General features: G+C 45.0%; 1 protein-coding gene, 2 long non-coding RNA genes and 1 other non-coding gene across 5 annotated transcripts; 2 read left to right on the top strand and 2 right to left on the bottom strand.

The window, feature by feature from the left end:
• The first annotated feature begins 2,459 nt into the window (after positions 1 to 2,459).
• On the top strand, positions 2,460 to 2,643 carry LOC112543684 (U2 spliceosomal RNA). The gene has a single exon (XR_003086899.2). It is a non-coding gene; the product is annotated as a U2 spliceosomal RNA (small nuclear RNA).
• Positions 2,644 to 4,007: 1,364 nt separating this feature from the next.
• Positions 4,008 to 8,577, bottom strand: LOC149523567 (uncharacterized). The gene is made up of 5 exons (XR_016350624.1): positions 8,497 to 8,577; positions 8,144 to 8,217; positions 7,917 to 8,007; positions 6,304 to 6,393; positions 4,008 to 4,195 (listed from the first exon to the last, which is right to left on the bottom strand). It is a non-coding gene; the product is annotated as an uncharacterized LOC149523567 (long non-coding RNA).
• A 3,602-nt stretch (positions 8,578 to 12,179) lies between these two features.
• LARP6 (La ribonucleoprotein 6, translational regulator) lies at positions 12,180 to 23,518 on the bottom strand. Of its 2 annotated transcripts, XM_075897741.2 has the most exons (4): positions 23,294 to 23,518; positions 14,852 to 15,047; positions 13,480 to 13,774; positions 12,180 to 13,311 (listed from the first exon to the last, which is right to left on the bottom strand). In XM_075897741.2, the coding sequence occupies exons 1-4, from the start codon at positions 23,410 to 23,412 to the stop codon at positions 12,704 to 12,706; spliced, it is 1,218 nt and encodes a 405-aa protein (XP_075753856.1). In that variant the 5' UTR covers positions 23,413 to 23,518; the 3' UTR covers positions 12,180 to 12,703. The 2 variants fall into 2 exon arrangements, with proteins under 2 accessions (XP_075753856.1, XP_075753855.1); XM_075897740.2 differs by having other exon boundaries at positions 12,180 to 13,774; positions 23,294 to 23,516.
• Positions 23,519 to 23,662: 144 nt separating this feature from the next.
• LOC142818366 (uncharacterized) lies at positions 23,663 to 24,752 on the top strand. Its single transcript, XR_012895870.2, has 3 exons — positions 23,663 to 23,804; positions 24,255 to 24,381; positions 24,550 to 24,752. It is a non-coding gene; the product is annotated as an uncharacterized LOC142818366 (long non-coding RNA).
• The last annotated feature ends 1,697 nt before the right edge of the window (positions 24,753 to 26,449 follow it).

Raw genomic sequence — 26,449 nt, 5'->3', positions numbered from 1 at the left:
ACTAGGCAGTAAGGAAGTCTTGTTCCTCTGTTCGATATTTACGTGGAATGACAGGGAGTTCTATGCATACATGTGTAAAGTAAGTAGAAGGCTCAAGTGTCTACACAGACTGTAAAAGCGATGAGGAGTCCTGTGGCACTTTATAAACTAACAGATTTATTGGAGCATAAGCTTTTTGGGCAAAGACCCACTTTGTCAGATGCATGTAGTGGAAATACCAGGGGCGGGTATAAATATACAGGCATACTGTATATTGGTACTCTTTTCTTATGCCTGTATATTTATACCCACCCCGGTATTTCCCTAGGACTCCTTGTCACTTTTGCAGATCCAGACTCACACGGCTACCTCTCTAATACACAGACTGTGATACCAGGAGCAGGGCTTTTGTTATGGTCATCCAAAACACATGCAAGATACTGTGCTGACAGGAGAAATAGCTGTTAAATATCTATTCTATCATGCATATGAACTGCCATGTCTTTTAAGAGTATGATGGATAAACAGATGCAGTTTGACTAGCATCCTGACTGTTCAGTCATCCAGAGTGATTACCCTGTAGTATTTGGACCTCAGTTCTGAATACAGGCAGTCCCCGACTTACGTGGATCTGACTTATGTCGGATCCCTACATACGAACGGGGTTTTTCTCGCCGCGAGGATGCAGACGGCGGGACTGCCCAGATGCACCGCTATCCCGCCGCCCGCGTCCTCCGCGGCGAGAAAAGCTGCTCCGCGTCTCCCTGGTCTGCTGGGGGGGGGGGCGCACAGCAGACCAGGGAGACGCGGAGCAAAGCCGCGGTGAGAAAAGCCGCTCCGCGTCTCCCTGGTCTCCTGAGGGAGCTTTTTCAAAGGCAGCGTTGGCAAGCCGTCACTTTTTTTCATTTTAATTTTATGTTTATTTTTTTTAAATCAAGAAAGGGTGTGCGTGCTTGGAAGAGCAGAGGCAGAAGCAGAAAGACTGCGGGCAAGCAGTCTGCGGGGCGTTGGCCTTGCCAGCGAGCTGTTGACGAGCCCCATTCACACCTGCTGCTCCTGCCTGCGGGGCGGGGCGGCGCAGCGCATCCGACCTGCGAGCAGGGCTGTCAGGGAGTAGTTGACGAGCCCCGTTGAACACTAGACTAGCCGCTTCTGCAGGCGAGGCGAGGCAAGGCTGGTCAGAGCGAGCGGGCAGGTGGGCGGGCCAGCCGGCCAGCCAGCCAGCAGGCCGGATAAGCAAGGGGGAGAGGGGGCGGAGCCCGCATGCAGATGAGCCCGGGGGCTGGCGGAGGCTGCCGGGAAGGGAGGAGGGAGGCGAGTGGGGCGCTGCCCAGAGTGCCCTCGGCGCCCCACCACCACCCGGGCCTCCCTGCTGCGAGGGAGGGGAGGCCGGAGGAGGCGCGCGGGGTGGGTGAGTCGGTCGGTCTCGGTGCGGTCGCCGTGAGCGAGGAGAGGGCGGCGGGCGGTGAGTGAGCGGGCGGGACTTAGAAAATTTCTATTCCCCCGCGCTGGGGGACGTCTTGGGAGGGGGAGAGTACGTCTGTGTGCGCCGTGAGGTGAGGCAAGGTAGGCCTTTTTCCAGGGGAGGGGTGGGGAGAGGAGGGAGAGCCCGGCCCCAGCCCCGGCCCCGTTTCTCAGCCTTTTGGCTGGGATGGAGTGTAGTATATAGTAGGTCTGTCTGTCCCGGCTTCAGGGCAGGCTTCTTTCCTTCTCCTTTACCGTCCCCCCGGCTATGCGGGCTGGGCTCGCTCGCTTCTCCGCCTTTTGGTTAAGATCAAGTGTAGTTTATAGTATGTCCCGGCTCGCCACTCTTCTGGGCTGCTAAGTCTGCCGCTCGGCTGGAGGCCAGCCCAAGCGCCCTTTTCTTTTCTTTTCTTTTTTTTTCCCAGGCTGCCGCCGTCCTCAGTTGGCCTGACTCGCATCGCAAGCAGAAGGAAGGAGTGTCTGCCCAGCCGAGGCCATGCCAAAGCCGCCGCCGCAAACACACGCCAGCCAGCCCGGCTGTCAGCGTGATGACGCCGGGCGCCAGGAGGAGCTATGCAGATGAACGCCGGCCAGCCAACCCGGCCCGCCGCGGGGAGCGGCCTCAGCAAGGGCTGGCCCCAGTCGCTGAGGGCGGGTTCCCAGGGGCGGTGGGTGAGCGTGGCCGGCGCACGCCCTCTGCCCCTGGGGCGAGGGAGCGTCGCCTGCAGGGCCCTGGCCGCCAAGCGGTGGCTCAGGAAGCCTGGCGACCGGCGCGGATGGGCAGCGCGCGGATGCCGGGCGCTCCCGGTAGCGCGGAGATGTGTGGGCGAGGGGGTACCTCGGTCGGGGGGGCGACACAAGCCATCGCTTCTCGGCCTTTTGGCTAAGACCAGCGTAAGCATGCTCTAGGAGTGCGAATGGCGGAAAGGTGGGGCTGGGTCAGTAGGCTGTATTGGCGTCGTAACGGTTCCCAAGTCAGTACCCTGACGTTGGCAGGGCATTTCGCCTGACTGCCCAACGCTCGGTCCTTACCTGGAAGCGTCGCATGTGCTCCTTATCAGTTTAATATCTGATATGATTTCTATTTGAGATCTTTATTTTAAATGGATTTTTGGAGCAGGGGGTCGGAACAGGAGCTTGTTCCGTCCACTCCACGTATCGACCTGGTATTGCAGTACTTCCAGGAGCGGTGCACCTCCACTCGGGGAACCACTGTACGGTGCCAAAGATAGACCTGAATGCCCTTTGTAGAAGGAGAGGTAAATTATTTAAAAAAAAAAAAAAAAAGTGTGTCAATAAAAGTCCCCCAAAAAAATCTCTGCTGTGTGTGTCTGTGCCGTTTTTTTTAAAGGTTTTTTCAAAGGCGCGGGGTCCCCCAGCAGACTAGGGAGACGCGGAGCGGCTTTTCTCGCCGCGGCTTTGCTCTGCGTCTGCCTGGTCTGCTGGGGGGCTCCCCCCTGCAGACCGGGGGGCACCCCCTGCAGACCAGGCAAACGCGGAGCAAAGCCACGGCAAGAAAAGCCGCTCCTCGTCTCTCTGGTCTGCTGGGGCGGGGGCGCAGCTAGTGCACCCCCCACCCAACAGACCATGCTTTTCTCACCATGGAGGACGCAGGCAGTTCCACCGCCTGCGTCCTCCGCGGCGAGAAAAGCTGCTCCGCGTCTCCCTGGTCTTCTGGGGAGGGGGCGCAGCTAGTGCACCCCCCCCAGCAGACCATGCATTTCTCACCGTGGAGGACGCAGTTAGCTATACAGTTAGCTATACAGGCAGTCCCCGGCTTACGTACAAGATAGGGACTGTAGGTTTGTTCTTAAGTTGAATCTGTATGTAAGTCGGAACTGGCTCCAGATTCAGCTGCTGTTGAAACTGATCAGCGGCTGATTCCAGGAAGCCTGGGGCAGAGCAGCTCTGCCCCTGGCTTCCTGGAATCAGCCGCTGATCAGTTTCAGCAGTGGCTGACTTGGGAACACCTGGGGTAGAGCAGCTGGGGTGCTGCCGGGTTGGTCCCCGCAGCGCCAGCGCTGTGGGGACCTACCCGGCAGCGCCCCAGCTGCTCTGTCCCAGGCATCCAGATTCAGCCGCTGTTGAAACTGATCAGCGGCTGCCCCAGGCTTCCTGGAATCAGCCGCTGATCAGTTTCAACAGCGGCTGAATCTGGAGCCAGTTCCGACTTACATACAGATTCAACTTAAGAACAAACCTACAGTCCCTATCTTGTACGTAACCCGGGGACTGCCTGTATAGCTAACTGGAATAACACACAGAATCCAACTGGACCAGTGAAGAACCCTTACATGGATATGCAAGTAAGTGACATTATTGCTACGGAGTTTTCTGTATACAGTTTGGACAGCACTCTAGGATGAAAGGAGCTATATAAAATGTAAGATACTTTGGCTCACATTAAAAATTATACCAATTCTCCAACAAATATGGAAGGGAGACGGCATATGTAGGACACTTGTGTTGCACCAATCCAATTATTATCTGCTGTGTATTTTTATATTAAATATTCTTAGGGTTAATGTGTAAAAGGTACCATAAAAAGTAAAAATCAACACTCCTTCTCATTGGCTGAATGTTTTTCATGGCAGATGAGGGAAAGAAGCTGCACTAGACAAAACCTAACAAGGCATCCTGGATTTCAACTGGTAAGATTAGTGAAAGAGTAGCTGCGGTTATTTGTTCAGGCTTGGCTTCATTTTCTCCTGTTGTTTCCTCTAACTAGCCCAGAGACTGAATCGGTCGCACACTGTGAGAGACATAAAGCAGAAATAGCTCACGTGAAATAGGAAGAATGTGTCAACTCAATTTTTACAAATTTACCCAAGGGAAAAATTTCCCAAGAACTTAAGTTTAATCACCCTTTTTCAGTCTCTTCTGTGATTTGCCAATAGTAGTGTCAGTTCCAAGTGATGAAGTGGGTCTTACCCATGAAAGCTCATGATACTATATATTTTTGTTAGTCTCTGAGGGTGAGTCTACATGTACCGTTATTTTGAAATACCTAGCATTATTTTGAAATAACAATGTGAACGTCTACACAGCCATTCCATTATTTCAAAATAATTTCAAAATAACAGACAGCTTATTCCAAAATCTGTAAACCTCATTGTACAAGGAATAACGCTTATTCCAAAATAGCTATTTTGAAAAAAGGCACGTGTAGGGCTGTGTCTAAACTATATCCCTTTCTCGAAAAAGGGATGTAAATTAGACACTCCGAAATTGCAAATGAAGCCATGCTTTAAATTTCCCGTGCTTCATTTGCATAATGGTGGCCATGTATTTTTGAAAAGGGGCTTTTCGAAAGAAAAACGGCTGTTTAGATGGGGATTGTTCGAAAATAAAACCTTCAAGGAGCACAGGATCTTTCAAAAAATGGTTTTATTTTCGAATGATCCCCGTCTAAACAACCATTTTTCTTTTGAAAAGCCCCTTTTTGAAAAAAAACAAAACCAAACCATAGTCGCCATTATGCAAATGAAGTGTGGGAAATTTAAAACCCAGCTTCATTTGCAATTTTGGAGTGTCTTATTTACATCCCTTTTTCGAGAAAGGGGTGTAGATTAGACACAGCCTAGATGCTCCACTGCTGCTCTTTTGAAATAACCCCTCACCAGGCCCCATTCTAAGTTATTCCTCCCCAGTACCTCCTGGGGCTCTAAATCTAAATAGCACGTCTACATTAGGGAAACCTGCCTCGGACTAATTCTGAGGCTTCCCTGCAGTGTAGACGTGCTATTTCTAAATAACTGTTTTTGAATAGTTTATTTTGAAATAGCTATGAACTGTAGATATACCCTAAGGTGTCATAGGGCTACTCATTGTTTTTAAAGTTACAGACTAACGTGGCTACCCCTCTGAGACTTTATAACACTGCTATGTTAACCAATGAGTTCTGGTCACATTTGGTTTGAATTCCATTGGCTCTTAACTGATTAACACACTACAAAAGCAAATTTGCCTCTTTTTGATATTCACATTTCCACATCAGATGCTGTGAATGAGCCTCTTCCATTGTGACTTTATTAGCCTCATTAACACAATATACTTACCCCTGCCTCTGTCACTTCCAGAGGCTCGCCACACTCTTAGCCCCGAACCCTCCTACACCCAAGTCCCTTGTCCTGAGCCCCCCCCCCATACCTCCCAACTCCCTACCCTGACTCCTGAACACCCCTAGACCCCTGCCCTGAGCCCCTCCTTAGGGACCTGAGCAATGCTGGGTAAATGTGCTAGTACTAAATATATTTATTTTACTCATGCAACTTATTGTCACTAAGGACTAATGAAACAATATGTGAAATGAGTATGATGGTAGTTTTGTTTTTCAGAAAATGACTTCAAATTTGTACTTTACTAGCTTACCTCTTTATTCAAAACTGACTTTAATGCTAATACTATTGTGTGACATATGACTCATGCTAGAAGTTACTCTTGCTATCACAATAGGCTTTTTTTTCCCTTTTCAATTTAAATATTTTCAGAGCAGGGAGCTTGACTTTAATGTTTGTAAAGCACCAAGTAGGCTTTTAGTGAACTAAAAATAAACTGGTTTATCAATCAAGTTATCAAAACCATTATTTAGGCACATGTTTTAAAAATTGATTAGTTTATTTCCATCACTGTTATTTCCATAATCTTTCTCCATTTTGCAATACAAATATTTTTATAGCTTTAAAGATTAATTTGAAATTTGTTTTGATGTTGGTAAAATCAGATTTGTGACTCATCATCTTATATGCTACCCACAGCCTCTTAGAACCATTTCATGATTGACTTACTAATACTAATGGCTATTGGAAGACAGATTAGATCGATAACTGGCAGACACAAAGAAAGCAAAATGTTCCTAACCATAGGGCTTGCCAGCAGTCCTCCAGGATTTGATGGAGTCTATGAGTTTGATGTAGCTGAGTTGTTTTCTGTTCAATACAGGACCACAATCTGAAGAAGGGAAATACAATTTTTGTACTAAGTGCCTGGTCCTACAAACCTTACTCCTGTGATTAGTGCCAGGGGCTATAGTGGGACCCTGCATATATAAGCTTTGAAGAATTGGACCCAAATATTTATTTGCTACTAATTTTATTTAAATGTTGATGTAAACAATGTGAAAAAGGAGAATGGATTTGTCTGTGTATTGTGTGTTACAAATGAAGATATACTCAGTGATGTCACCTCACATTTGTTGAGGAAAAAGGTAGAAAATTAGAGGGGGAAATAATGCATATTATCTTTCATTCGGTTGCCCAGTGCTGGAAAAGAGACAAGAGATCATATAGGGTAGAATTTGGTTTTGCATAGAGCAATAGTGAAGCGATTTGCAGCCTGTTTGTCCTTGCATGGACATATTTTAAGTAATGTTGTGACCATGATGTTACTTTCTTGAGTAAATGCAGATGATTTTGTAGGCATGGCAAGACCATAATTGAACTCATTTCATCAGGGACCTCATTAGATTTATCTGTAATTCACTTGAGGGGACACAGTCTCACCAAATGTGGCTTAAAATTTGTTTCATTATGGTTGGTTGAGTATTACATTCTTTAAAACAACCTTGTTCTCTTTTAAAGGTTTGGCTAGTTTATCAGATAGTCTTAAAGTAGTGCAAATGAATTTTTAGTTTGTATTAGTACGCTGCTGCTTTGCCACAATGGCTTCATCATCTACATTGGGCATATTGAATGCACATGCGCGCGCACACCCACACCTTTTGGTTTAACTAAATTGTCTCTAAAAATTGTGCCAGGCGACAGCTCCTTTTCTATGTTGCAGCTCTAACAAGCTTGAAAAATGGTTCAGTTTGAATTTTGGGGAAAATTTCTCCAGTGTAGTTAAAACCATTGAGCCCTGGTTGAACCCCATTGCTTTTCTCTCTGACAAAGTTTTCTGCCACCTATATGCTCCTGCAATTACTCTGTGTGTTTGTTCATGTGGCAGATTTACTAGGGGCAGTCGGCAGATCTTTCATGGAAAGCCCTCCACCTTGGATGTTTGTTTCCTCTTGCTGTCTGCCAAAACTAGGGTTTGATAATTTTTAGCACAATGCACAAATTAGATTGGTTGCTAGCAAATGAAGCTAGATAGTGGTTGGCTTTGATTTTTGTATTTCTCTCTGTTTGGACAGCGATATAGATGAGTCACTCTCACTACAGTGAGTTTCAAGTCAGTTCCTCTTTTAGGTTCTTGTGCACAAGGCCTGGGTTGCAGTTTTTGAGAGGCAAAGAGTGCCAAGGAATTTTAAAAGACTGACTGGAATTTTAAGAGAATTAATAAAAATATTTGACAGGTTTTATGGATTTGTGAAAGCTTATTTTTACAAAAAGCAAAAGTTACCCTGCATTAAACAAGGCCCATTTGTCTTAACTGAAATAATTTCAATAATTTAAAAACAAAATGCTCTATTGGTCTTCTACTTAGATTCTGTACAGTAAGCTGGGGTTTAATCAAGAGTTGAATCATTTTACCTGAAGAGGAAACGAGGTTAGCTTGCATGGCTTGGGCTTTGCTATTCCTTGTATTTGCTCCATTTTGGTACATCAGAAAACTCCTCCTCTCCTAGAGCACAGAAATAGTTAAAACCTCATTTTGGAACCTGATTCAGTTCTAGTGACTTCAATAGGATGATGATTCAACTGTGAGACCCCAAGACAGCAAGAAATATTTGTGCAATTTAGGAGAAAAACATACTTACGAGATCAGTAAGATACACTTTTGATCTGTTGTCCATTTTATGGTCTGAAAAGACTCTTGGTGTAACTATGGTCTCTGAAAGTTAGCAAGATAAAATAATAAAAAAAAATAATAAATAATGCTACAAGTTCAATTATTTTCTATAAAATAGTTCACACACATACTATTTCAAATATAGATTAATTTTTGTGTGTAACAAGGTACTTACATTCACAGATATATATTTTAAAAGAACACAGTATTTTATTGGAATTAATACTGATTCTAATATAAATTTGAATGTAAACCTATTTTATTGTAAACTAGGTTGTACTGAATTTCACCACCAAATGCTCTCCCCTTGAATTTACTCACCTGGCACAGAAGCACATGATTTAATCAGCCTAGGTGTTGACTGAGACTGGGTTTTATCTGATTTCTGTACAACTAGTTTCAAGTAATGACTTCACAATGTATTTAACATGGAGTCTATGACCTTATGATTTGTGAAGCAACAGTATCATCATTTGAGACCTGAAACTGAGTAGCTGTATTGTGAGCTTTATTACTCATTAAAAGCTGTCTGATAAAGAGGTTATTAGAACAGAAGTGCACCAGTTAAGTAAGTGGATCATTGATACAAAAAGGAAGGAAAAGTTTAGATTTGAAAATGTGTGTTCTTATGAACAGACACAAAAGGGACGATAGTGTTATGACAAAAAGAGGAAGAATAATTTCCTCCTTAATTGAGGAAAACCCGCTCTACCCACTTACTGGGAAATACCACATTTGTGACTCTTCATTTTCGAAAAAAAAAAAATCTGTTAATTTTTTGTCCTTAATGTCCTGCTGTCAGGACCCATCCCAAGTGAATTCTGCAAATTATTTCATTTTATCTCTTCAGTTCTTCAGGTCCATGCTTACCTTGCATGTTCTGCAATGCTGGATTCGCAAAGTTTTTCACAAGGTCATATAATTTGATGTTGTTGACACCATCACACTGTGTACACAGCATCAGAGCAGTTTTTAAATGTTGCTTTGATACCATTTCTAAGTGGCAGAATATCATCAGTAAATTGTAACTTATTTGCAATATGCTATATTAGTACTTAAGACCATAATAGAGAATTGACCTAATTTTGCTTAGTTAAAATATAGAAACTATGGTGTAGTTAAAACATATATATTTCAAATTGATCTTTGCAACCAATGTAATATGTATTCAGTGAAACTTTCAACCATTTAGAAAGGACTGAAGTCTGGGGTTATTTACTGCGCAAAATTTCCATTGAATTTAGAAGTCGCTAGTTCTTTGCAATGTAAAAAAACATATTTAACTTATCAGACTGATTACGACACCGAGCGCTTTTCCCATAATAACCAAATATAGATTGTGATTGTAGCTGCAAAAAAACCAAATGTTGCGCTTAATTACACTTATGTTTCAGCTCCCATTGATGCATAATTGCACCTCATCTCAAAATATGATGATCAAACTGTTTATATGCCCATCATATTTAATAGCTGAAGTAAAAGTTATCCAGATAAAAATAATTTAATTTTTTCTAATTTCCATTCTCATTCTTCAGCTGATATTAAACACATGTACAGGCTGCAGTTCCAAGGTGTCTACATGATTAATTTGTAAGTTTATCGAATGTGTATAAAATATGGAATGTTGTAGTTGCTGGTGACTTAGTCTTTTTTGGAATTAAGATATCAGTAAAATAAACACATGCCCTAAAGCGTGACATTATGAAATGCTAGTGGGAGACTACAGTAATTAATTTGAAACTAAAATAGAAGTTCTTGAAAGCAGTGATTTATTTTCAAAGGCAACCACTGAATGGCAAACGGATGATGTAGCAGGCCAGAGATTTGGCAAAAAATGAGTCTACAGGGCAGCTTCATAATCTGGGTTTCCTCAAAATATGTTTCTCAACCAGGAAGTATATTGTCATGGTGAGGTAAGGAAAATGAAATGAAATCCGTCTGGATATCTTGTTACCTGGACTCGAAAGAAGGAATAAGGGATCTTCTGGAAAAGGGTTTATTTTCCGCAAGATCCTGTCTAGACTGGCGCTTTTCTCCGGCAAAGCCCCGAGCCGGAAAAAAGCGGCAGCCATGTTCATGCAAATGCCGCGGGGGATATTTAAATCCCCTGCAGCATTTGCAATTCCGAAGTGTCTCATTAGCATCCCTTTTCCGGAAAAGGGTGCCAATGTAGACACAGCCGTACAGTGTGGAATTATGGGTTGGCAGACCAGCAGGTCTTTGTCTTCTCCAATTGCTCTGATTCTGTCACCTAAGTCTAGTATAACCCTGAAATGGTTAATGTCATCTCAGAAGAGCACTCAATGTCCTTTTACAGAACATGCTGAGTATGTTGCAATCAGGGATATTGCAAATATAAAAGTGGCTATTTACATAAAATTCCAACATTTTTTGTCCAGTTCTATGTTTTCAATCGGTTTGTAAGGTGCTTCTACATTAGGGTTCTTGAGAGCCCTTCTGCTGGCTTGAACGTGAGCTACTGCAGTTGGAGGATGGCATAGTTGAGTCGTGTTTTAGCACCTGGAATAAATCAGTTTCTAAACAATAGCATGGTGTTCCCTGCGGAATTTTTTTAGCTTTCTTCCAGTAATAGTTTCCTGATGGGTTGGCTGTGAAATAGTACTTATTGTGTGAATTTAAAAAGGACCAACTTGCTGTCAGATACTCACTGATGCTAACTAATTGCGTTGTTGCATCAAAATGTTTCATGCAAAACTGGCTGATTGAGTCCAAGAAACGATTTTGTATTCAAAATATCAGTGATACACAAGAGTAAATTTTACTTTTGAGGCCTGTATACTGAATAAAAACTATTACAGCTCTAAGCAGCTTCCTATTTTTCCTTTTTTTTAAGCATATGTTGCCTCCCCTTCAAATAGAGATGAGTTTTTGTGCTAAATAATGTGTTTCAGAGGAAACTGACTTTTGAAATGTTAAGTTACTGTTTTCCATCAGAATGGCCATGTTTTGTCAGAACAGTTCAGTCCCCTGGCAGTGACTAATGCTAGACACCTAGGGTATGTCTACACTTGCACCCTAGTTCGAACTAGGGATGCAAATATAGGCATTCGAAATAGTCAATAAAGCAGGGATTTAAATATCCCGTGCTTCATTAGCATGATCTCTCTGGCATGTTACCCCTTGGTTCGAACTAACGTTACTCCTCATTATCTAGAGGCACATTACTCTGCTTGACAAGAAGAGTGAGCCTCTGACAAGTTCTCATAAATACATGAATTGCCACAGATAAGATGATTCATCTAGTGTGGACTCCTGCCAGTTATAATGGCTTAAAAAAAATGAACACCATGTGCCCAAACCTGTGCAATCCTGAGGAAATATTCTAGGTAGTGACATGTACTTAAGGGAAAGTAAACAATCTATTACCTTCATCTAAATACATTGAATGCTTATAGCTTTGCTGTCTGGACTCATTTTCAAGACAAATATTTCTGAGAGCAGTGTCCTCAATGAGCTAAATTTGGGGGTTCAACACACTGGTGCCAATTAGGTTATACTGAAATCAGGGGTGTGGAAAAGTGATGCAAGTGACAAAGATCTAAGCACTGCTCTTAACAGCACAATGTTGGTGTGAGAAGCTCACCTGCCACTCAGGTGGAATGATGCTGACAGGACACTCTCTCCTGTTGCTATGGTGAATCTGCACTAACAGCACCTCTGTACAGTTGGGCCATTGTAGACTAGCCCTTGGGCTGCCTATACACATTGACAGAAGGTCTAGTTTACAAATAGGCTTTACTCTAAATTCCAACAATCACTTGAAATATACAAGATGTCCTCGCAGAATAGGTGGAGCGCATCGTGTGAAACTTGAAACCTAAACTTGGGCCAAACTGGGCTGGAAGATGTAGGTATTCAATGTTTCAAAGAAACTGGTCTGGCAGTTTTGTAGGAAACACCCATTTAAACAATTTGGTGTAGAAGATGGTCACACACTTTAGTCTTATCTCGTAATTTTGAACATTAGAATCTGGTACCTAGAAAACAGTTTATTACTCAGTACTTTTTTATTCTCACAGAAAATACTGTTTGGTTCTATTACATAACATCATCTTTGGAAGTTTAAGCAAACAAATTTAACAAGTGTCTGACATGACATTACAGCTTAGTATTCCTTTCAACATACTGAAAATAGGAAGATTTCAAACCTCTTAGTAAACAGACTGGTGATGTATTGCTTTGAAATGCTATGGTACAACAGCTAAATATTACCAAGTGTTTACACACTGCTGTTCAGAATCATAGCTTTGCACAAAAATGCAGTTACATAATATGTTTCAAATACCTGGCAATAAAAACAACATTTCAATATTCAGCTCTTTTAAACAAACACACACAAATATAAAAATAATGCAGATTAAGTGCAAATACAAATATACAAATGAGTCTCTACATGATACAAAACCTTTAAAAATTAAATACGGACTTCATTCCATCACTTAAGTGCTAGTCTTTTTACCGAGCAAAAATAAATTCATCTGTGAAACTTGTTTAAAAAATCCAAGATTTATTCATTCTTCATAGGTTTATTCCTTTTGCATCCATTATGGAATCCCTTAGTACCATCAGGCCCTTTGGGTAACCGCAACACTCCGACAGGTAAGCCATCTGCATTTTGGATTCTCCGGGCAAGCATTGGGCTACTTACTGGGCTTTTTTCTTGTGCTACAGTTTTAGCTTGTCGTCTTCTCTGAACCCAGGGGCTACTAGAAGGAGTGATACTGCTATCTGAAGAGTAATCTGCACATTTCCTTGAGATTTCAGGGCTAGTAGTAGGGTTCAGTTTGCCGTCGTCAGCCAATGGAGACTTCTTGCACACTTTGCGCAGGGAAGATGGGCTATTCCAGGGGCTTGATCGGGGTGAAACGTTAGGGCTCAGGTGGTTGTTTGGATAGGTGGTAGGGCTCAACTTGTTTGTAGGGGTAGGCTTGCGTCCAGACAGTGGAGATGTAGGATTACTTTCTGGGTCAGAGGAGCTGTTTGCTGATGATTCATCTCCAACATACTGAAGTTCCTCAACTCTCTTATTCAGGGATCTCATTTTGTTGAGAGACTTGCTGGGATCTTCATCATGGCTCTTATCTTTCACAACTTTTTTCTTTGGAGGCTTCATACCTATTAGAACAACCTTCATGTCAGTTTCGTTATTCTTTTCAATACACATTATTTCATGAGCTTTAATTGCCGCATCTACTTCTTCAAATTCTACTATTGCACATTCCTTTGTTCCAACTTGAGTGTATCGATTACTGAATCTCTTGACATCAGGTGGAAGATCCTTACCAGGCTTGAGAATGCGAACTGATGAGATCACACCAAAAGTAACAAAGGTCTTGAGAAGATGCTCCATCATCTTTTCTTGTGTGCATCCATTTTCTTGATCGTTGCTCAGAACCTGTAGCTCAGAAATCAAGTGGATATCATACACAAGCAACATCTTGCTAGGCAGGTTCTCACTAGCAAACACTGGAACTGGGGTATTTCTTCTAACCTTCCTGCTATCTTCATTCATCTCAAGAGTGTCTGAATACTTCAAGGCGTAGGCTGTAGTTCTCCAGTCTCTGGTAAGCTGTTTTACCTTTAAGAAAAAGGGTTACACTAATTAATGCAGCTCACTGAAACCCTCAGAACTATAGTTCTACAGCTACTGAAAGCCGGAGGCAAATAGAAATTTAGATTTCAAATAAAAGATCCCTCTTAAATAGAAACTAGGTGCAGGAAGTATGGGGGACGTGCCTCCCCCCACTCTCTTTTACTGCTCCAGCAGCAATGTTCCTGCAAATCTTTTCCATCCACATGCAATTTTTTCCCCATCCCATGTGTGGAATGAATGTTTTTGTGCACTGGGGCATGTGCAGATGTTCACCACTAGTAGAAACAAAAACCATAACTATGGGCTCTCTGCTAATCAGCTGCACAGCATTTGAATCTCTCCTGAGCAGCTGAACATGCGGGTTAGTGCTGGGGCTGGAGATTGGCAGCAGCATGTGGCGCTGGCAGGAGAGGATGCAACCAAGCTGATGGACACTAGCCCCGGTCTGCAAAGGGTCCCTCGTGGGGCTGGAGAAGCCCCTTGCCTTCAGCAGGTGGGGCACTACTCCCGTCCCCATCGGTTAAACTTAACTGATAAGCCTCACTGTCAAGGGCGAGGATTACCAGTTAACTGGTTAAACAATCACATCCCAAATGGGCACCCAGCTGGGGTCAGGAGTCCCAGCCAGCAGATTCAAGGGCCTCCAGCCCTGATTTGGATGGGCCTGGATGCTAAGTGAGTATGTCACAGTCCACTCAAGCCCACCTATAGCTACGCTTCTGCTTCTCCCTAAAATTAGGAGTTCCTAAGGGAGGTAGGGGGAAGACCATTTGGATCCTTCCAAGCAAGTTCTTCAAGGATTTTTTTCCAAATTTCCTTCATTCTTAGGCTTGATGGACTTAAACTTCTTTAGGTGTCCAAGAAACTGTGTCTGACTGTTTCTACAACATTTTAGAAGAAAAGAATACATGCAACAGTAGGAGGTTAACCACCTCAATCTTTCAAACTGGCCAAAACCAGCAGTGTGAGGTATCTGTTCAGTAGCTCATTTCCTGTGCCCAGTGCCTCTGACCTCTCCCTGGAGAAAGTAGATTTTAAGAGGCATTTTAGAAATGAACCCACCTTTTTGAAAGAAGTGAGTAACTTAACACTGACATAGCCCATCTTGTTTCTTCTCACATGCTTTAAGAGGAAGGCATCTTTCTCCAGGTTCTCATCTGAGAAATAATATTCAACCTGCGTTATAAGCTTCTGGATCAGCTCATTATCCGGGGGTTTCCAGTCCTGGTCCAAGTCGTCGCCATCATTCTCCCCGCCGCTAGAGCAAGACAACAAAGTCATTTTTATACATTGACCTTAATCTGGCCATGGCTTTCTTGCTTCTCATTTGCCTTAGTAGTAAAAATCAAGTTAGCCAACTGCTGATGCTTGTTTAGAGCACGCGGTCCTGGAAACTTTATACATTTGATTCACTAAACTAAGCAGTGTCAACCCTTCAATCCCAGCATGGAGCTTAATTTGGCGGTGGCTCTTACAGTCCATCTTCACTGTAGAAATGTACCAAACATGAGTGAGGAAAGGAATGGGGAAAGCAGGCTGTCAAATGAGAAACTGAGGACAGTGATTAGAAGCACATGCAAGTTTCATCACAACATAAAACTTTTCTGTTCCTGGTCCCGGGCTCCTCTGAACAGAAAATGACAAATAGGCCTATGGGTATTGGGGGACAATCATCTAATTTTCACTGGGGATCTCAACAACTCAACTGCCAACTCGGCATGTGCCTTTTCCCTCATCAACTCTCAGAATCACATGGGCACCACAGCACAGCAAAAGCACGGATTCTTTCTACACAAGTATTTGATAAACAGTGAGTAAATTCAGTCAGTTCTCTCTGCGCGGAAGGATGCCTCTTCAGAAGTGGAATCTTTTCAGTCAGCCTAGGGAGCCAGAATCCTCTGCTCACTGCAAGGCAGATCTCATAGAACACTGAATCATGTACTCAAGGTGCTGAAACTAGGGCCACAGGGGGTGATGCATCATCCCCCGGCTTGAAGGGGCTTCCATTATATACGAGGTTTAGTTTGGTTCAGTGGCTCTCCGCAAAACCCAACTGTTCCAGCTTCAGTATTCCTCAGCAGTTCACAAACCAGTCCAAGTCTTTCGTTAGCTAACAAAATCCGATGCAAATTGCTATCAAAGCTAGGATTCTAACAAGCATTTATACACTGCACAGGACGAAGAGGGTTATACTTCACACATTTCAAATGCCATTTCCATACAAGTGAAGGCACCTATGCTAACTCCACAAGAGAGATGGGTTAGAGCAGGAATGGGAAATAATTTTCATGGGGGGGGAGCACAATGAATTTTGGTACTTGGTCATGGGCCAGCTCAACACTCAGAAGGGGGGGGGACCTAGAGTGGAAGGGGCAAGGCTGAGAACTAGCCTCTACCCAGAGTTGTCTGGGGCTGTCCCCCTTGCCATTGTGGCTAATAACCCTGGGAGGAGCCATTCTCCATGCAATTCCTCCCTTTTATTGAACCCAGTTACAGGTTGGCCTTCACAACAGAGGCCTTGAATGAAAAACACAGTTAAAGGCTCCCGGCTTCCCCACTACTGCATTGCCTGGAAGCTGCGCAAGGTTGCTGCGGCTATTTAAAGCGCTTGTGGGTCCAGCCTCTGCGGGGTAGTGCTATAGACATGAGCCGTGGGCCATTTAAATAGGATCCTGGCAGCTCTTACTACATTTAAAAAGCAGAGCTGTTGTGGTCAGGAACCTGACGTGAGCTGGGTCTACTCAGTCCTGGCTCAGGCCAGGTCCCCCTGCCGTAGCTCTGCCTTTTAAATGTAGCAAGAGTCTAGCAGCTCCTAATACCTTTTAAAAAGCAGAGCTGCAACCGTCCCAGAGCCAGAGTGCGCCGGGACTGCTCAGTCCCAGCTTGCACTGCCTCCAGGAGCTAACCCCCTTGTGGGATAACTGAGTAGCCAATGGAAATGCCATTGACTACTCGATGAGCTGATTAACCGCTACTTTACATCCCTGCTCAGGATTCATTCTTGCTCAGTAGCCATCTAACTGGTTTGGGATGTGAGCAAACAGGTCTCTGCTTCTCTTCTTCCCTTTGGAGAGGCCTTCAAAAGCCACTTCGGATCTTGCTCTTTGCCTAAAGTTCTCTTACTAAGAAGTCATCACACCAAAGCAGTCATTCTTAATCCAGTTCTCATGGACCTCTGTCCTTCTACAGCTCCCAACACTTGTAGTGTAAAGTACAGAGCTGGGCAAATTAAGTAACCACATGTCCCTGAACTCAGCCCAAGAGTACATTCCTAGAAGTTATAGCAAAGCTTGCAGCAGTTTAGCATGGGATATCCAGAACAGGTGTGTGTCTTATCTGCTAAAGGCTTGATCTGCAGTAGGGCCTCATCCTGGAATTAACTTGAGTCCACACCTAACAAATACATTTTAGATTTAAATTAAAAAATGCCTAGTCAAAAAGTTGTTGGCACCATAAATCACAATGATCATAAAGTAAGTGTAGTGATAGATTAACTCAGCCACCCAAGTAATTCAAATCAACAGAAGAGGCCCCCAGAAGATCCTCTCATCCTTCCTTCTAATTTTTATTTGGCTTTTGCAACAAGCCCTAAAGATCTGCATAATGATGCTATTGTGGCTCAATGGAAGGAGCAAGTTCCCGGGGTTTTCAAAGGAGGCACTTTGTTGGCTGCTCACTCGTAGGGTAAGGGGGAATGCTTCTCTGCTAGGACAGTATGTCAAGCAGAGGCAGGCCTGCCAACGCTGGGCGGGGCGGGCTGAGATTGGAGGTAAAAGGTGCAACTGCTCTGGGGCTTGGTGATTCAAAAGGGCCACTGCTTCTGTTACTGTGAATGAATCAATGCTTACATGTTGAGCCATCATAGTAACATCGTAAACTACATCAAGTAAGCAAATACTGGAACAATTCTAAAAGGATCCCTATTTTAAGACCCTTCAGCCAGCTAGATGATGTTGGAAGTACAACTGAAAAGGAAGGGGCCTGTTGGAAAGGCAGGTCTTCAGCAGGTGGCCATGAGGATAATCAAGTTTTGTGCCCTTTTAGTACAGTTACTTTTAGACTGAGGCCTCAGAGGGGGATGTAAAGGGAAACTATCAGCATCCCAGTTCAAAGATTTGACCATTTCTCACTTTGCTGTATCACTACAGATACAAAATGTTATTTCATCTAATTAGAATGAGTATTTGGAACTCTAGATATATTTTCACTTAGCTATCATTATGGAATTATTTTTACTATAAATGTAAGTACCAAACATATAGCCATTAAGGTTTTTTACATTGAATTTATTAGTATTAACTACCACCAAGTTAAGATACATGTGGGAGGAAAATCTGGGAAGAGCTTTATGCTTCAGAGAATAAGCTTTTCATTTACAAAGGTCAGTGCCATGCCTACAGTATTAAAACCCTGAATTAAAGCTAGCGGGTCCCATTTTACCTTCTCAAGTATCAGATACTTGCCAGAAGCAGGATACCTCACCTCCTGATTCATTGGTCTGAGCTACTGCGTTGCTAGTCCTCTCCATCTCAAATATCATACACCTTTTCAGTTCTATCTGGCAAAGGACGGTTTCACTTGACACATTTTTAAATCTGAGGTTCCTTTAGATGTTTAAGCTCTAATCTATACTGTTATAAACGGAGAGGTGTTCGTCACGCTGTCTGTCACCAAGAACATTTCAGAAGTTTCGGTGGGAGGCAGGCCCCAAGTCCCACCTACTGCCACGCCCCCCTCTGAGGCCCTGTCCCCACCACAGAGAGTGGGGGAGCAGGGCTGAGTGCACACGCCTACCCCACCACAGGGAGGGGAAGAGTGCATGTACCCCAACATCCCTGGAGCAGTGGGGAGGGAAGAGGCCCCACTGCCCAAGCTGGGTCAAGCCTCCCCAGACCCAGAAGCAGAGGAGAGGGAGGAGGCCACGTGGCTCCAGCCTCCCCTGCTCCAGAGCAGCAGGAGTGAGGTGGCCATGCAGCCCGAGCTGTCCTGCCCCCTGGAACAGCGGGGAGGGAAGGGCACGTGTACATCTCCCATCACAGCGGGATGGGTAATGCTAGTTTTTTATAAAATACTGAACATTGGCATTTTTATTTACAATCAGCTTCATGCACTTGTTCTAACTCTGGTACTCATAACTCGAAGCACTCACCATTTTCATTACACCAAAACATAGTATGTTCAGTAATCTATGTTAGAGAGTTAGGAGGATTGTATGGAAGAAAAAAGGGTCTTAATAGATCTGTGGTCCCCAACCTTTTTGTGGCCAATAGCACATTCATGTTTTCAGAAGAGTGGGGCGGGCGCCAACAATTTTTCAAGGCTTACTTTGTATTTGTACATTAAATAATACGAAAAACATAATATTACATAATATATGAATGCATAAGATAGAAAAGGTAATTTTACATGTAAAAGGTATTAATTAAATGATCTGGCAATTATTCAGCCCCCTCTTTGGAGAAAAATAGAAAAAAGGCATCAAATGTGCAAATTGAAGGCTATTTTCATACTAAATGTGAATTGAGTAAATTTGATAGAAACTTAATTTAGTTGGATAATTTTTATTTGAATTATATTGTAATTCAGTTTAAGCAAAATTCTGCATTAATAAAAAGGGGGGGATGTCCAAATGTTGAGCAAAAAAAGCACCCTTCCCCCCAAAAATCATGGCACCTTTAATTCTCACACTGCCCATCCCCACCATCTGCTGCCATGTCTCCTCCCCTTGCCCCATCAGCTCCCTGGTGCCTGCTGCCTCCCAACCTCTCATCCTCCTCTGCTTGTCCTGACTCCTGCCCTGCTAACTGCCCTAAGCCCTGCCCTCCTCCACCAGCACTTCTCTCTCCCTTCTGCCCACTCCTCTACTAGCCCCACTCTCATCATGTGAGCTACCACCTCTCCTAATGCCTCCCACCTCCCTCTACACACCTGCCCTGCCTCTCCTCTCTAGTGCTGGTCCCTCCCCTGCAGGTGTCTGTCCCTCTGCTTCACCCCAGAATCCCCTGGCACCTGCACCTTCCCTTAGCCCTGCACCCTCCTGGTGCCTCCCCCTTCCCTCACTGCCCCTGATGCCCACCTCACCACCCTCTGCCCCCATTCCCCTCATGCCCCTGTGCCCTCACACGTCTTGCTCCATCCCTGCCTTCCTCATGCCCACCCCTTCTCCCAGCAGCTCCCCTCCAGCCCTCACCCTCTCCTCTCCCAGCATCACCCTGTCCCCTTCCCACTGACACCTCCCCTCCTGCCCTTTTCCTCATTGTCTCCACTTGGCCCCCTGGCATTTGTCTCTCCTCCACCCTGTCCCTTGGTGCCTTCCCCTTTCTTCTCCTGACCTGCCCCCCTCCCCTCAGCACAAGCCCCTTCCTCTCCCACCTCTTCCCCCTATTTTTCCTGCACCCCCACCTTTGCCTTCCAGTTTGAATCTGTGATTGGGCCTGGCCCCAGCTGCTTCCGTGACCCCAGACCATGTGCCTGGCCTGGAGCTGGGCCGCGCAGTTTTAAAATTAAAGTCCCAGGCTGTGATGTCACAGCACGCCGAGTATCTCCCCTCTCAGCTGTTGCACGGGTGTTTGAACACGCTGCACATGAGCTCCCTCAGATGTCTTGCGAACCTGGCATCTCCCCTCTCAGCTGTTGCTTGGCGGCATGCGCTCCCTCCGATAATCTCGTGCACCCCCAGGGGTGCGCGCACCCCACTTTGGAGATGACTGTTTTAAAACACTGGTGCAGGTGCACATAAATGCCCCAGTGGGTGCCATGGCGCCCGTGGGCACCACATTGGGGACCCCTGTAATAGATGTATAATGTTTACAACTTGCATTTAGTGTTTCTCTTTCCTTGGAGATCTTTTACCAAGGATTTGATTGTCAAAGCTGCATGGGCAGACTGAAAAACAACTTATTTAGGTTGACTCATCTGGAGATGACTCATGCAGGAAACCAAATGCATCTGTGCACTGTGGGTAAAATGTGTCCTTTGGAGATCAAGCTCGTAGGGTTATCAATATTAAGCTGTTTGGATACATTTCTAACCTTGACAAATCTCTGTCTTAATTCATTTGAAAGTGATCCTGCCTTATATGAGCCAAGCAAAATGAATTGCTCTAAGCTACAGTGCCACTGCTGTAGTCGCTGTAGACAACAGGCATTTGGTATCAATTTAAATGGATTCAGGATTGGACTCCTCAGTGAGCCACAGTAATTACTGCCTCTCAAATTGCAAAACAATTTCCTCTCTAAAGCACTATTTTAGAATATCATAACATCACAAAACATTCACCTATCAGGCTGAAGATTTCCAGTCTTAGTCTGTGCCCCAACATTTTTAAATTTGAGCAAAAACAGTTAAGCTGTTTCTGTGTACGGGAAGGGAAACTTTCTCATTAGAAAAACATTGGTAACCTTTTTCAATTACCCAGCCACCAAAATAGATTTGAGTATTACAATCTTCATTGTCAGGGGCTCGGAAAAATTCATCCTCCTGTGTACTGTGGTCAAGATGACCTAAGCCCTGTGTGGATGCAGTTAGGTCAGAGGAAGAATATGTTAGTTGGCCTAGATAATACTGCTCACAGAGATGGATTACCTGGATTTACATTGCTAGAAAGACCACTGGTGTCCTTCCAGGAAACCTTTGTGTCTTACTTTCTAGTGCTGCAACTTTGTTTGACCGAAATTAGTGTAAGCAGCTGAATCTGGATGCCAGTTCCAACTTACATACAGATTCAACTTAAGAACAAACCTACAGTCCCTATCTTGTACTAATCCGGGGACTGCCTGTACACACCTTTTTCTTTACACAGCACAGAGACTTTGCCCCACAACCAAAATGGTATTGTCTATCCTGAAAAAATGCGTAGTCTTATTGTCTTTATACAGGTTGTATAGGCTTGCTCAGATCAGTCCAGCCCATTATGTGCACACAATTATAATGTTATGTCTATTCCTGTAAGGAAAGAATATTCTATAGTGGCATAAAGCACTTTTATATCAGTATAACTGATTCCACACCAGAGATATACTAGTGTAACTAGATCTGTTTAAAAAAACAAACCACCACTCGCATCCTTAACTGAAACAGTTGTACTAATACAAAAGAATGTGTTTTGACCAAGCCTTAGAAAACATGTTCAGGTGTTATTAACTCATTGTTAGGCACCATACAGCCCCAATTCACTCATGTTTAAATGTGTTTGTATGTCTCAGTTAATCCAACAGACTTTGCTTCCATGTGTAATAAAATTTGCACAAACTGTACTTCGTAAAAGCAGGTTGTCACAATAACATTATCAGCAATCCTCAAAAGATCATTACAGCCACTGGGATGTACACATGACAGGAAGAATATTGTGCCTACAAGTAATTCATCTACATAATGCTGCATAATTACAGAACAGACTGTAGTGTCAGGACAAGAAACTAGTAGTAGACCTAAGTCCCTCTAATTTCCAGAGCAGAGAGTTTTGCTAAGAGCATCCGGCACCCCACCTGGCAGGAATGCCCCAGCTCATTACTACAGTTTTAATCTGAAATAAAGCCGTTGGACTGAGCTGTCATGAGGCCTTTGATTCATTTATTTCTAGGGTAACTCCTTGGTGAGCTGACTAGTGCGTCACACTTCAGAAGGAGACTGATAAACCAATTGTGCTAATGAGCAATGATGGAAATAGCTTCCAATCACAGCAACACACTAGTGCCTTGAGGCAGCATTAAGGACTGAATTGGTTCTAATCCTCCTTTCTCCTCCTACCCCAACTCTTGCCATGTAAACATCACCTCCTCAATCAGATTAGAAAAGTCCCCAGCTCAGAAGGAAACACCTAACCAATAATTTTTGTGAAAGGTTCTCTAGGTGAGTCATGGCCTGGGATATTTCATCCTCTTTTCCCCCCAGCCAGGAAACATATTTGCCTTCTCTATTTCCGCACTGCAATACATTGGCAAAGGATAACTCGGGTCGGCGTTTTCCAGACTTCTTCACGATTTCCTCGCACCATCCTGCCTTAGTCACAGACGAGCCGGCTGAGTGTCCAGGGCTCAGGAGGTTGTTAAGCTCTCCAGGAAGCGGAGTACAGGTCGGACCCAGCACTCGGCTGCTTTATTGGGGCTTGTGTCTCTGCAGGGCACTGGGCGCTGTCTCCGCGGGTCCCTGCAGCCCGGCTGTCACCCACGAGGCTGGGAGACGCGCATCTGCCCGCAGACCCACCCGCACCGTTAGCGGCGCCTCGTTTCACTGCGGGACCCGGGCTTCCCTGACGGGCCCCCGCCCGCGGCTTTCCAGCGCCAGCCACCCGCCCTGCTCCCCGCCAGCGGGCCGGGGCCCCGGGAGCCTCCCGCCTGCGCGCGTCGCGGGGCGGGGCCGCTGGTGCAACGTCCCGGCCGAATTGCACCAAGTCCCCGCTGGCCCGGCCGCTATGTCCGAGCCCTGGTTGCATCAGGCGGGCCCCGCCGGCCCGTGGCTGGGCGAACCCCCCGGGGAGCAGCCCCGCTTGCCGGGCCGCGGTACCTGGACTTGGCATCCTCGCTACAGCTGCCCCCGCCCGGCGCCCCGCCGCCCTGCTCCGCCTGCAGGGCCACGCGGATCCGCGCCGGGCCGCCGGGCCGCGCCTCGGGCACCTCGGCCATGGGCAGAGCCCGCCGAGCAGCGCTGCCCCCGGGCCGCCTGCAGCCGCCGCCTTCTCCTCCCGCGGCGCCTCTGAGCCCGGCTGCGCCCCGCTCCAGACCCCTCCTCTCCTGGGCCCGCCCCCCGCCGCTCCCCGGGCAGCCCGCGGCGTTTCCACGCAGGGGCGCCGGCGGGGCGAAGGGGGAAGGCCGGGCAGGCACCGACTTCCCAGCCCGGGCACGGGGGAGGGGTCTGCGAGTGGGGCAGAGGCCCCCTCACCCGCCCACGCAAGAGTGGGGAGGCTCTGGACGTGGGGCCCGGGCTCCACCGGCCTAGGGACAGCGTCTCCCCTGTGTTGGCCCCTCTCGGAGCGGTGGCGCTGGCGGCACAGATCGCTTCCCAAGGATTCTGCTGGGTGAGTCTCCATGAGACGGGCTCGCTCCTTTGTCGAGGCAGGAAAGGGGCCTTGCCCTCACTTCAAGCAGAGTCACTGTTTGCCAGACTTCTCCTCCTCGCAGCCTCTATGTAACCCCATGTATGCAGGAGGGGCCCGAGAAATCCCTTTATCCAAGATAGCGAGGTGACCAAACCTCTGGACGTCATCAGCCCCCTGCCGACATTAGGTGTTGTGTCTTACATAACAACTATAATCCCCCTCATTGTCTTGATTTTCACATTTTCCATCTGGCTGCTCTGTGCCAACGTTCAGGGGCTTGCAGGCCAGGGAATGGGTGATAACTCAACCTCAGTTTGGGACAGAGAAGGATAGACAGAGGGCTGACACGCTACTCAAACTCAATCACTGCATGTTCCTGCCAAAATTATTATCAGCCAAATAATTACTGTTGTATTATGTTATTGGTAGGTTTCAGAGGTAACATTTCCATGAGATGACTGGCATCCCTTCACACTTGTATCACATGAATTATTTCCTGCTATTTGAAGAAAGTGTTTCATTAGATCAAAATAGATTGGCTTGACAACCATAAGAGGTAGGAATTACATGTTTTAAAAAATGTAATTTCATTAGAAAATGATGGGGTTATCAGGAAAGTGCAGCTATAAGGGTTCAACATATTCCAGTTGGATTTATGATTGTCTTCTGTCTATTCCTTGATTTGCTAAATATATTACAATATGCTATTTATCTTGGTCCGCAGCTTTGAGACCTAATGTGATTTTGCAACTAATAACTTCATAAAGAACTGCACAGCTTCCAAAGTATAACGTGAAAGTCATACAAAGAAGTATGTGGTAACTATGAACAGCCTAAAGGAACTCATGACTGTTGTTTTAAATTGAGTTTGAATTCTATCTTATGTCTCATCTTCTGGAAAATAAAAATGGTTTATTCTATGCCTTCTGAGGTTGTAAAGGTTTCAGAAAGATAACAAATGTGAATAAACAGAAATGACTGCATATGTTTTGTTTTATAGGATAATAGATGGGAATAGTGCTTTACAGAGCTTTACATCAACATGGCCTGAGCTCTGAGCAGCTAACAAAGTACACTTATGCACATGCTTAATTTGGATCGCAGGAGTTGCTCCATTGACTTGAGTGGTCTGTTTCCAAGTTTAAAGTAAATCATGGATGTGCTTGCAGCCAGGATTGGAACCTAGAACGTAGAATTTTACCACAAGAACATTTATTCCTTAATTGGGGAAGATCCTCAAGATCGATCTCTCTCTCATTACTGTTCTCACATGAACCATGTGGTGGAAGCTAGGATTTTGAATCTCTGTTGTGTCTGGTACAGTTCCTCTCTTTCTTAGTATCTTTCTTGGTTCCCTCATTTATACAGTGAAAGTCATACTTCATTTCAGTGCATTTGTCCACTATTTAAAATTCTGAATTTGCAAACATGTTCATTGCCATTAGATGCCATTTATCATTTTTATCACTCTACAAAGAATAAAAACAAGGAGTTTTGTGGCACGTTACAGGCTCATTCATAACTGAAATGGTATTGATCCATGAAAACTTATGCCCAAATAAATCAGTAAGTTTTTAAGGTGCCACAGGATTCCTCGTTTTTACATATAGAGGGCTGACTGTGTTAGCCTCTGAGATTTGTTACTCTGCAAAGAGTATTCTGGTGGTAGATCTGTTAGCATTTAATGTAATAAAAATCACCATCTGCCATGATGGTTTTTGGCTTATTTTTAACATGCTTTGTGTGGAGAAAATGTTAGGTGCTCTTATTTTTGTTTCATTAAAAAAAAACAACACTTCCTTATGTAACTGTGCAACTAACAAATGTGTCTTCAAGTATTGTATCATGTTGGCCCAGGTAAGACAAAGGGTGTGTCTAGACTACATGGCTCCGTCGACAGAGCCATGTAGATTAGGCAGGATGGCAAAGGGAAATGAAGCTGCGATTTAAATAATCTCCTCTTCATTTAAATCAAAATGGCCGCTGTGCTGTGCCGATCAGCTGATTGTCGGCACAGCGTGGCAGTCTAAACGGAGATCTGCCGACCCCAGAACCCTTCGTCGGCAGATCCTGTAAGTCTCGTTTCACAAGGCATAAAGGATCTGCTGACGAAGGGTTCTGGGGTCGGCAGAGTCCCATCTAGACTGCCGCGCTGTGCCAACAATCAGCTGATCAACACGGTGTGGTGGCCATTTTGATTTAAATGAAGAGGCGATTATTTAAATCGCAACTTCATTTCCCTTTGCCGTCCTGCCTAATCAACATGGCTCCATTGACAGAGCCATGTAGTCTAGACGTACCCGAAGAGTTCAACTTTGCCCTACTGAGATCAGTGGAGTTTTGACATTGACTTGACTGGGAGTAGGATTAGTCATAAAAACTGGTTCCAGGAAAGACATGGGTATAAGTACTGTGGGTTTGATTTATGTACCACCAAAGTCAGTGTGAGTCTGCCAGCCCTTCAGGGGGACAGGTTCAGACCTGATACGAGTGGAAACTATCCAGTTATATAGTTGACCAGTCTGATATACAGAGGACAGAAGTAAAATTACCCGAGGACTCCTATTCTTTGGCCAGAAATGAAAGTAATCATGGCTCAGTATAGGGATGTTAATATTGGTTAA

Source organism: Pelodiscus sinensis, chromosome 14 (genome assembly GCF_052426305.1).
Source record: "Pelodiscus sinensis isolate ZL-2025 chromosome 14, ASM5242630v1, whole genome shotgun sequence".
NCBI lineage: Eukaryota > Metazoa > Chordata > Testudines > Trionychidae > Pelodiscus > Pelodiscus sinensis.
The sequence above is the reverse complement of the archived record's forward strand: the minus strand, read 5'-3'. Positions and strand labels throughout refer to the sequence as shown.